Below are 12029 nucleotides of genomic sequence, written 5' to 3' on the forward strand. Positions count from 1 at the left end.
CTCGCAAGCTGCATGCGTGGCTTTTCTCCCCACACACCCGAGAAAAATGTGCAAGCTCCAGCGAGTGAGTCAGAGGAGTGTGAAACCACGAGTGATATTTGCACAGCCCACGCCACGCGCCAGCCCACGCCACGCGCCCGGCTGCTCCTCCTCCTCCTTGCATAGTGGGGGGGGGGGCACAGCGCCCCAACTACCCCACTACCCTCATCAAAGCCCACTTTTATTTTCGCTCTCTCCGTTGCCTGCAAACACCGTCTCTTTTATTTGAGCGCAACAGGCTTGCAATTTTTTTTTAAAAAATCCCAATGATTTTGAAGAAAGAAAAGTAACCCCAACGGTTTCGTAGGGAAAGCCTATCCGTGCATGCTGATCCAACCGCCTTGCGTAATTTATTTTTGCAATTACTATAAATTTGGCGCTGTGTGTTGCACTGCCTTGCATTGCTTCTTTTTACGCGATTGTTGCTGTTCTTATTAATTCCTATTTCGCCCTGGCTCCCTCCGATTGCAACGTTTCGGGGAAATTCTGCAAAACAGGGACGCGCAGCCAGAAAGTGTGTAACCCTTGCGCCCGGCCCTGTTTTCTGTGGAAATCTTCTCCTAAGCAGGAACTGCTGCTGCTGGGAAAAATAAACCGAAACTCGCTTCTTCTTTTTTAAGGGGGGGTGGAAAAGAAAAAACACACCCGCAATTCTTTGAAGCAGCAAAAAACAGCCGCGCGAGAGAGCAAAGCGCCTCCTTCCGACTTTTCCTAGTTGCAACATTTCTCCTCCCCCACGTGGTGGCTCCTGCGCGCCTCCGCCAATCCGGGGGCTCCCGGAGCCGACCTTTGTGGCTCGAGGGCCAATCAGAAGGAGGAAAGGACCAATTCGAGCCCCGCCCCTCCTGGGGAGGTTATAAAAAGCGCCGTCAGCTGCTCCGGCCGAGTCAGAATCCGATCCGCCGCCGAAGCCGCGTCTGTGCTGGACTGGATCGTAATTTCTCTTTTTGTGCATTGTTATTTTTCCTCCACCACTTTGGAAATCGCCTTGTCCTTCCGCTGGGATTTATTCGCAGGAACTTCTGGATTTTCTGGCTTGTGGGGAAACGTTGCTTTGCTGGAAGGAAGGAACGAAGGAAAGGAAGAAAAAACCCACCAATTTTTCTGGCATTACCTGGACTGGTTTTTTCCCCTTTTGCGCCACTGTGGATTATAATTGCAACATGACTCTGGAAGAGCTGGTGTCTTGCGATAACACAGAAAACAAGTAAGTTTGTGTCTGGGGGAAAAAAAAAAGTGGAGTGGAAGTTTCTGCTGTGGATTTTTTTGCTCCTGGTGCCAAAATCTCATTTGTTCTCTCCCTTCTTCTCCCCAAAAAGGATGAAGTCAGTAAGTGAAGCTGTGGAGCAGCTCCTGGTGGCCGCCCAGAGGCAGGGGGCCTTGACAGTTGGGGTCTATGAGTCTGCCAAACTCATGAATGTGTAAGTCATTTTTTTTATTGCATTTTTTCTGGCTCCAGTAAGTGACTTGTGGTTTGTGTGTGTGTTTCAAAAGCAAGGCTTTGTCTGTGCCGCCAGTTTAGTTCAAATTCACAGGGCATGCGAATCATTGCTTTTTGAAACATACAAGCAACTATATTCATTTATTTTCAGAAATGGATAAATGACGTTGCAAGGGGGGGGAGGCAACTTTGATTTGCATCTAGGAAAACCAAACCTTGCAACAATAAGAAAGTAAAAAACAGAAAACATAAAGTAACTTACTTATAATATGTAACTAAAAATAGATGGAGACAGATAACTTTTAATATATACACTTTTGTAACTAAAAAATAAAGCATGTAGCTTTTTAATGGGCAACTAAAATGCACATCTTCTTAATAGGTAGCTAAGATTGTGTAGCTTTTTAATAAGTAGCTAAAATAAAATATGTAACATTTTAATATGTAGATAAAATAGAGTGTGTAACTTTTTAATAGGGGGCTAAAATGAAGCCAAATTTGCAAATGGGTGAAAGGGAGCGGTGGAAGCAGGGAACGGCCCTGGTTTGGGGCTTGGGCTGGAAAGAGCCGCCCTTAACTCTCCTGCCCCTTCCTCTCCCCAGGGACCCGGACAGCGTGGTCCTCTGCCTGCTCGCCATCGATGAAGAAGACGAGGATGACATTGCCCTGCAGATCCACTTCACGCTCATCCAGGCCTTTTGCTGTGACAACGACATCAACATCCTGCGCGTGTCCGGCATGGAGCGGCTGGCGGCCGTGCTGGGAGACGGCTCCCAGGACACCGCGGAGCCACAGGACCTGCATTGCATCCTGGTGACGGTGAGTTGAGCTGGCAGCGCCCACGTGGCCCTGGCATGCCCGAGGTTTCCTGGGACGGTGCCAGGAGAGGAGCCTCACATGTGGGACTCGCCTGGTCGGGAAATGGGCAGGCCGGCCGGGCGCAAGGAGCATCGGGATCAATGGAGCGCCCCTCCGGGGGTGAAGCCAAACTGCTGTGTTAGCACCACCAAAGTGACCCTCTGGGGCACAAGCCTGGGCAGTGTTTCTGGTGGTCCACAAGCAGGGGGAAATGCCCAGCCTGCAAGCCTTAGCCTTGCTACAGCAGGGGAGAGATGGGTGCTTTCACGCTGCATCCTGCAGTTTAATAGTGTTTTGTGTCTTAAAAAGAGAAGTTCTGGAGGTGGACAAATGTGGGGGACAGCTTTTGGGGAGGTCAGCCATCATGTCCTATGGCCCTTCCTACTATGGGAAGGGGGCATATCACCCCAACATGTCTAGGGGGGATGTGAATAGTTTGTTGTCTCAGCGCCATGTGGGAAACTGACAAGCTCCCCTGACTGGCCCAGATTGGAATGTCCTTCCTCCTCAAGGGAGGGGAGGAATTCCTGAAATGTCATTTTTGCTCCTGTGTGTGTTTGTGTGTGTGTGTGTGTGTGTGAGAGAGAGAGAGAGAGAGAGCGCACATGCGCAGTTTAGCCCAACCAGATGTGAGCTGTGTAAACAGCACTTCCTGAGCTGCCTTCTGGATTGCAAGATGGGGGGAGAATGCTCTTCTTATCTATTTGCCATGTTTATATGCCCTCCAAGAAGATCCAGGCCCCTCAAGGTGTCATATGCAGTTCTCCTCCACTCCCTCGCTCAGTCCCCACAACACCCCTGCGAGGTAGGCTAGGCAGAGAGGTATAGTAACTGCCTCCCCCCGAGCTCAACCCCTGAGCTTCATGGCCAAATGCAGGGATCCTTGTATTCTGACATTCTGGAAAGGATCTTGTTTTTGCAACTGGAGGTTTCATGTGTCTTCCCTCCCCCTCTCTCCCCCTCTCTCCCACAGAACCCGCACACGGATTCCTGGAAGACCCAGGGCCTGGCAGAGGTTGCCAGCTACTGCGAAGAGAGCCGCTGCAACAACGAGTGGGTGCCCTATGTCACCCTCCAGGCACGCTGAGCTGCCCCACGATGCCACCTTGCCAACTGGGAAAAATAAACCGAGAAGGGAAGAGAAAGCGTTCTCTTTTGTTGTTGTTGTTAAGAAAAAAACTAACCGAAACCACGACTGGCCGCCCCAGCAGAAGCAGAGTGGTGGGTGGTGAGTCAGAGAGACGAGGCGATGGTGACGAGATGATCTCTGAGGAGGAGGAGGAGGCTGCCTGGTGACCTGCTGGCTTGCAAGCTCCTGCGTCAGCTGACTGCTCAGCAGGAGGAGGAAGAGGAAGAGGAGGGCCGCGCCTTCCTTTGTGCTGCCGGGAAAGGGATCTGCTGCCTTGGGGAGGATTGCACAGATGCCCTCTTGCCGAGAGAAAGGCAGACGGAAGCAGAATCCTTAGCGTCTGCGGGACAGCTTTACAAAAAAAAGACAGTTTGCAAATGAACTCCTTTTTTAAAAAATGAACTGGATGCAGAGAAGTTCTTATTTATCTATTTAAGAGAAAACACACGCAAAATGACTTTTTTGCACTGAGGGAGAATCAAATACATCTATATATTCTTATATCTGATTTTAAAAGCTGCAATAAAAAAATTGTTACTTTCTGAAAGCGAATCGTGACCTGTGTTTCTTGAGTCTGCCATCTCGTTTGCCAACCTGGTGCTGTGCCCAGAGGCTTTGAGCTGCAGGGGTGGTGGGTGTTTGCAGCCTTGGAGCACACCAGCTTTGCAAAGGCAGACTTTTTTCCATCGAGATGGGAGGGACCCCTGAGGGTCATCTTGCCCAACCCCCGGCAATGCAGTCCTCAACAGGGACGTGAGGTCATTGCCCTGCAAACAGCTGGTCACCTGAATTCTTTGTGGTTGAACAAAAGACTTCAAGGTAATGCATTGATTGATTGATTGATTGATTGATTGATTGATTTTTGACTTATTATATTTTTTAATGCCACTTCTCAGTCAAATGAGTTGCAGAGTGGCTTACGAACAATGAATAACTATGATAGAACATAATAGGAATACAGCATAAATCAAATGGAATCATATAGAAGAATTAACAAATCTTCACTGAAACAATCACAATCTATAAAACATGGTTAACAAAGCAACAATGGAAAAATAAGCTATGCATCACAATTACTCATTTAGCATTGAGGAATAGACTAGGAACTGTCCAATTTCTCCAGCAAGGCCTGCAAGTCCCTCCTGTTTATAGAAAGCCCTTTCTGGTGGGTTAAATACTTTGCAGCTCTAAAATGGTTTTGCCTGAGATCAAAACTTTTGACTATTGGATCATACTTGATCTCACACCATTTGGAGGAATGTTATTTTTAAAATAGAAAATCTGGGGGTGATCTCTGCAAAACAAAATTCTAAGGGTTGCTGGGAGAGGGAGTTGTAACCTGATGAAGCAACTCACTTGTGTCGGGTGTTTGGAGTCGGTTAAAAATGGCCAAATAAAGCAGCATCGCCTCTTCCTTAAAAAGATGATAATACATGTTTCAGCTTCTTGCCTTAACCTGCCCCCAAATGCTGTGGTTTGCGGGGAGCAGAAGTCAAGAAGGGGAGCCCATGATGCCGGGAGAGCAAACTTATTAATAATTGCATTTATAGCCCAGCTTCTCTTTATTCCGGAGAGCTCATTTAATCCCACAACCCTGTGAGGTCGGCCAGGCCAAGAGACAGTGAGCTGCCCCAAAGGTCAAGCTTCACAGCCAAACAGGAATTTGAACCCAAATCCTAGCCTGACCCTCTAACCACTACACGGCGCTGCCTTTCAAACTGCCTCACTGACTCCACCACAGTTGGTGCTTTCTGAAAAATCTGCCAGTGTCTCAATGGCCAAAGTCCAGGCTCGTTCCTCGGTCACAAGTGTGCAAAATCTGCATTCTGAGCTGGTCACCCGGCCTGGGAGGGGGGTGGCTGGACTTTATAAAAATTTCTCTGACTTCACAAGAGCCCTGTGACCATAATTCCTGTTTCACAGAAGAGCAACGGGGGTTTCCCAACCCTGTGACTCGCTGGTGGCAGGTGGTCTCTGACACAAGTAACTAAGCAAAAATGTATAAATCTGAGTCAGGTATCCACTGGAAATGGAAAGAAGTCAAAGGTACTTTTTACTATACGTGGTGGACATTTCGAGTGGCTAAGGGTTTGGGGGAGATGGTTTACAATGAGGTAAAGAAAATATTTAAGGCGACTCTTCAACAAAACCCCAGAAGTCAGTCCATTACGGATAACTGAGATGAATGTTCCAAAAAGGCAGACAAACTTATTTCTATGTGCAGCAACGGCAGTGAGAGTATTATGTATGCAAAAATGGCAAGAGGAGGCGACACCTTCCAAAGGAGAGGGGCAGATAAAATGGACAGAATATGACGAACTATAAAAATTAGAGATCAAGAAGAGGCAGGTTTTAGGGAGGATTGGAAAGCTTTTGCTGAATATCTAAAGAATCATTGTAAACATGTAAAAACCCAAGTAGGATTTGAATGTAGGAACAGCAGTAAAATGTGTACAGTGGTACCTCAGGTTACATACGCTTCAGGTTACATACGCTTCAGGTTACAGGCTCCGCTAACCCAGAAATAGTACCTCGGGTTAAGAACTTTGCTTCAGGATGAGAACAGAAATTGTGTGGCAGCAGTGGGAGGCCCCATTAGCTAAAGTGGTGCTTCAGGTTAACAACAGTTTCAGGTTAAGAACAGACCTCCAGAACGAATTAAGTTCTTAACCAGAGGTACTACTGCATTTGGGAACAATTGGAAAGGATAGGACATAGAATAATTATAATATGCAGCAATATTAGAAAAGAAGAGGAAACCATGGTGTCTTGCCGAATGCATGGCAATGAGATTAAGAAATAATACAGTCATACCTCGGGTTGAATGTGCTTCATGTTGAGCGTGTTCGAGTTGCGCTCCACAGCAACCCAGAAGTAACGGAGCGCGTTACTTCTGGATTTCGCTGCTTGCGCATGCGCAGACACGGCGAAAAGCGACACACACATGTGCAGACGAGCCGTCACTGGTTACGTTTACTTCTGGATGCGAACGGGGCTCTGGAACGGATCCTGTTTGTATCCAGAGGTACCACTGTACAAAACACGAGTGAGAAGATTAAAGAGTTTATTCTAAACAGCAAGCAATATATAAATAGCCCATCAGTCTGCGCACGAGCTTCTCTAAAACTCTGCCCACAACCATCTGATTTATAGCTAGCTAGCCTGTGTGGCTTGCCTCACTTTCTCAAAACAATGTCCAACATCGAAGAAGGTACCCAGCACTACCACATCCTTCCAACTGATGAGGGCATTAAAGGTGTTCTGTCAAAGTCCTTAAGGAACAGAGGCAGGAAGAGCAACTAGGTCAGATCACTAACTCCTCAAAATACAATTTATCTTCTGGATAGATTGCCCAAATACACCGAGGGGGGGGGGGAGGGGAAGTCAAATGGTGAATGAAAATCAATTGGAAAGTATTGTTTTGTATTAAATTTGTAAACTATTGAAATTTTTAAATATATATTTTTAAAGGACCTTGGCAAGGGAGACGGGGGCTGGAGGAGAACTCTCCATTGGCCTTGACCACTAGCCATGCTGGCTGCTGGGAGATTTGAGTTCAGGATGCTCTGGAAGTCCCTGGATATTCCCAGCCCCGAAGTTATAAAAAGGCAAGCAAGTGAGCAGCCAGGATTACAAGAACTGCAAGCTCAGAACCTTAGAATTGTATTTGATATTCTTTATTGAAAAATAAAAAGTACAAAAGTACAAGTGCACAGAGCAAGATAAGACACAAAAATGAAGAAACTAGAGATAGTATCCATGTAGAAAACTAAACAGAACAGAACAACAATATTGTGTACATTGCAAAAATCAAAAGCATGTTTATTGTAATTAACCAGACCTTAACCTAATATGGTATTTATAAAAATGATTGTCAAATTTGTCCATGACAAGTCTATGTTTGTGTATGCGACTTGTTCATGTGTAGCAAGTTCGTACTACTACTACTACTACTAATTTTAATATTTATATGCAGCCCATCTGACTGGGGTGCCCAGGCAACTCTGGGAGGCTCCCAACAAAATATTAAAAGCACAATAAAACATCAACCATGAAAAACTTCCCTGAAGATATCCAATCCAATTGTTAAAGGGAGTCGCATTTGCCCTTACTGCAGCAAAAAGACAGATACTGATGACCTGGAAAAATAGAATCATAGACTTGTAGAGCTGAAAGGGACCCCCAAAGGTCATATTGTCCAACCCCTGCAAGGCAGGAATGGCAGACACAGAATCCCTGCCGGATGCCCATTCCACCTCTGTTTTAAAACCTCCAGCGAAGGAGAGTCCACCCCCACCAGAAGGCTGTGTTTGCAACAAGATGCAGGAAACCTGCACTGCAGGGGCTTTGGCAAGTTGACCCTCAGAGTCCCTTCCCACACTACAGTTCTGTGATTTTGTAACCCGTGAAATCCATGCCGGCCCGAGAACAGTCCTTATTGCTTTATGATGCTGCAAAGACTCTCTTGTTGCCGTTGCAGCAAAACATTTAACCAAGTGGTGGTGTTTTCCTTGTAAACTCTTTTCCACAAGCCACTAGCCCTCAAGAAGGAGAGGCCTGGCAGCATCTCAAGAGGCAGGAGTTCCCTCAAACCAGAGAGAAGTCTTAGCAATCAGCAAAGGCTTTTGCCCCTCCTTAAGAAACCACAGGAGAGAGGATTATGCAAAGAAGATGCACCCCAATATGCAAAAGAATGAAACATTTGCATACTTATTCTCCCTCCATCCACTTCTCAGGCTCTCCTCTTTCAAGCTTGTCTCTGCAGACTCCAACACAGCAGAAAGTTTTTGCTGCAAGGTGGATTTCCCCCCCCCTTTTTCTGTCTTTCTCTTTCAAAAACCCCCTTTAAAAAATATTTTCTATTAGATTATTTCAAATGCAAAGCAACAAGGTAAAATAACCCAGAAGCAATGCCAAATTTCCGAACCTTTCCTCAGGCTGTGAATTCTGGGGGGGCTTGCTCAGTGTGCGCCCAAAAAAGGAGTCATCGAAACATGGGTCTTTCCAGACGCAGCACCCTTGGGTGCTCACCCTGGCCGGAGGGTGTTCCCACTGATCACGCAGTTTGTGGCTTTTCAGCGTCAGTTGGGGGATTTCTTTTCCCCTTTGCAATGCTGTTGTAGGTGGAAAGAGAGCGATAAAAAGCCACCTTTCCTTTCCCCTGAGGTGTGACACACTCACAAACACATGCAGCCTCCTCAACCGCAGGCCCAGCTCTCTCTGGGGTGTTTTCCTGTAAGCTGCAGATGAGATCTGGGCCGGCAACCGACACGTTGGGGGGCCCATGGCTCCCCACCCCCACCCCACTCACCACCCACTGGGTGCCCAGGGTGGGGAAGCCCCTGGTGCAGGGGGAGTTTCTGAACTTTGAAGTCTGTTTTTGTTTTTTTCACTTGTTCCACTACTTAGCAGAGAAGGCGCTGGTGCCAAAGGACGGCTGCAGTGGAGTGCTTGCTTAGCACGCCAAAGAGGGTTGGGCTAGATGGTCCCTAGGGACCTCACTCAGCTCTACAATTCTAGGATGCAAGGGGTTTGGGGTTTGGGAGAGGGGAAGGGCGGGTTCTGGAGTGGGTGGGGCGGGAATTAAGGGAAATGGTTGTCTAACTCTGCAAAAGGTGAACCTCAGTCAGGAAGGAGCCCCTGCAGAAAAGGCCCTTCCTCCTCAGATCAAGTTTACTCAGGAGTAAATCTCACTGGCTGAGGGTTGGGGGAGCGTCTAGGCTGAAGCCAGCCTTTTGCAAAAGTTGGAGCCTGTGAGCTGCTCCTGTTTGGCTCTGTGCCACTAAGCGGGGACGACTTCCCTGTCTGGAGCACGCAGGCGCCCTGGTCAGTAGGAAGCCCGCATTGCCTTGGGCAACTCAAGTGACTTTGCATATTTCTCTCCCCCCACCCCCCCCAGTTTCGGATTTTGCAAAGGGCGCCAACCAGAGACACACAAGCAGTTTCTACCCTTTGCAGAAAACTCAGAAGGCCACATTTTGCCCACACCAAAACTGGTGGCCTATCTTGGACCCACCTGGCTTCTGGTCCTGGCTGGCCTCCCTGCAGAAGTGGGAAACAGCCAGGGATTTCCCCCTGGAAGGAAGAGATTTCAAGCCCACAGAGGAAATAGGGCGAAGTTTAAAACATCAGAGAGGGAGAGGGAGTTATGCAAAAACAGCCATCAGGCCAAAAAAAGCAAAGCCACGACCTTCAGAAAGGCTCCAGTTTCTGAGGAGGCTGTTTGTCATGGCCAGATGGAGCCTCCACACCCAAGGAAGTCTATCTCTAAATGTCAGGTGCCAGGGATGGAACACACACTTCTCAAATGTTTAGCTCCTGGCATGTCCTTGCTCTGTCTGTGTCTTTTGGGACTCAAAGTGAGAATACAATTAAAGCAGGGTGGCAGGTGAACCCCCCCCTCCTTCCTTCTCTCTCTCTCTTTCTCTCTCGCTCTCTCTCTTGTCTTAAATCTTCACTGTGTTACAGCTGGAAAGTTTACAATGCTTTGGACTTGCGAAATGAGCATGTGCTGCAGCTCAGCTCTTGCAAAGCACAGCTTAGACTCCCCACACTCAATTTCAGTTGTGTTCATAGGCAGACACTATGCAATATGAAAATGATCTCTAGGCAAGGCACCTTGGTCAATGGGAGCTCAGTTCTTGCACATCATGGCTTTGGCTTTGTGAGAGGGTGGTTTGATCCTTCCTAGTAATCTGTCCGTGGAAAATTATGCAATGCAAAATTAACATGCAGTTTAGATGAGCTCTTGCAAAGCACTGGGCGGTGGGGGGTGGAGTGGCTCAGCTCTTGCAATGCATGACTTTGGCCAACATGTGTGTGTTTGCACACTCATTCTCAATTGTGTTAGAATCATAGAATTGTAGAGCTGGAAGGGACCACAAGGGTCATCTAGCCCAACCTCCGGCAATGCAGGAATCTTCTTGCCCAGTGTGGGGCTCGAACCCATGACCTTGAGATGATGATGATGGTTAACTAATTTTATTATTTATACACCAGCCATCTGACTGGGTTGCTCCAGCCACTCTGGGTGGTTCCCAACAAAATATTAAGAACACAATAAAACATTAAAAACTTCCCGCTACAGGGCTGTCTTCCAAAAATCAAAGAGTTGCTTATTTCCTGGACATCTGATGAGATGAAGAGTCTCATAGAATCATAGAATCATAGAGTTGGAAGAGACCCCAAGGGCCATCGAGTCCAACCCCCTGCCAAGCAGGAAACACCATCAGAGCACTCCTGACATATGGTTGTCAAGCCTCTGCTTAAAGACCTCCAAAGGAGGAGACTCCACCACACTCCTTGGCAGCAAATTCCACTGTCAAACAGCTCTTACTGTCAGGAAGTTCTTCCTAATGTTTAGGTGGAATCTTCTTTCTTGTAGTTTGGATCCATTGCTCCGTGTCCGCTTCTCATGCTCTCTCTAATAACATGCACCTGAGCTCTCAACTATGTTATAGCTGGAAAGTTTGCAACACTTTTTGACTTGCAAAATGAACATGGTCTGCAGCTCAGCTCTTGCAAAGCACGGCTTGGTGCAATGCACCAAGTGAAAGTGCCTGCACTTGGTCAATTTTAATTGTGCTGTAGCCGGACACCATGAAATACTTTATTCAAAATGCAGTGCGCCCCATATCTCTTGGCAACGAGCTTTGGTTGACGGGGAGCTCACCTCTTCCACATCACGTAAGTAATAAATGGCTGTAAGTCACCACCAGTCTCCGTGAGGTGTGTGGGGTTTAACCTTAATATTAATCTGGCAGCAGTGCAAAATTAACAAGCACGGCACCCTGGTGTGATGGAGCAGCTCAGCTCTTGCACAGTGCAGCTTTGGCTGGGCTGAATCCCTAATCAGGCGCCCTCGGCGCCCCATGCTGCCCTGACCTAGATGGCTCTTGCTCTGCCCTCCAGGAGGGAGACCAGCTTCTTCTCTCCTGGCCTCTTGACCAGCCTCTCGCAAAGAGGCTGGTGACCTGGATCTGGTTTGCTCACACCCAGAGCTGGTTGCAGTTACCTGAAGAGGCTTTTAGAGAACAGGCAGCACCTCACCCTTTGATTGCTCGTGAGGTGCCTGCCATAGTGACTCCCCGCTTTTCCAGGGTGCTCCCCACTATCTTGAAAGGGGGTTGGACTAGATGGCCCTGGGGGGTACCTTCTAATGTTACAATTATATGATTCTGCTTCTTTCCCCCTAAGAATCTTGGGAGCTGCAGTTTTTAAAGGTTCCGGGAACTGGAGCTCTCTGAGGGGCAAAACTACAGTTCCCAGAATCCTTTGGAGGGAAGACTGTGCATTCAATGGCTTTAAATGTTTGGTGTGTCTCTTAGTTGGGTAGCAACAACAAAACCTGCTAGCACATTTTCAAAGCTCAGCAGGATCAGGTAGGGTCTCAAAATGGATGGAAAACCAGAGGTTTTATTCCTGCATCGCAGGGGGTTGGACTAGATGACCCTCTGGGTTCCTTGCAACTCTAGGATTCTATAATTCCCTTTATCTGTATGCTGAATTTTCCTCAGGGGCCTCAGGGAGGTTTAGAACATAGGCTGCGTACATGCCATACAT

The 12029-nt window shown here is 47.6% G+C and overlaps 1 protein-coding gene across 1 annotated transcript; it reads left to right on the top strand.

Moving 5' to 3' along the window:
- The first annotated feature begins 905 nt into the window (after positions 1–905).
- Positions 906–4014, top strand: GADD45B (growth arrest and DNA damage inducible beta). The gene is made up of 4 exons (XM_083483513.1): positions 906–1246; positions 1359–1460; positions 2083–2299; positions 3312–4014. The coding sequence occupies exons 1-4, from the start codon at positions 1203–1205 to the stop codon at positions 3423–3425; spliced, it is 477 nt and encodes a 158-aa protein (XP_083339639.1). The 5' UTR covers positions 906–1202; the 3' UTR covers positions 3426–4014.
- Positions 4015–12029: the final 8015 nt, after the last annotated feature.

The sequence above is a fragment of the Podarcis liolepis genome (genome assembly GCF_965112155.1).
Source record: "Podarcis liolepis genome assembly, chromosome: 18".
Lineage (NCBI taxonomy): Eukaryota > Metazoa > Chordata > Lepidosauria > Squamata > Lacertidae > Podarcis > Podarcis liolepis.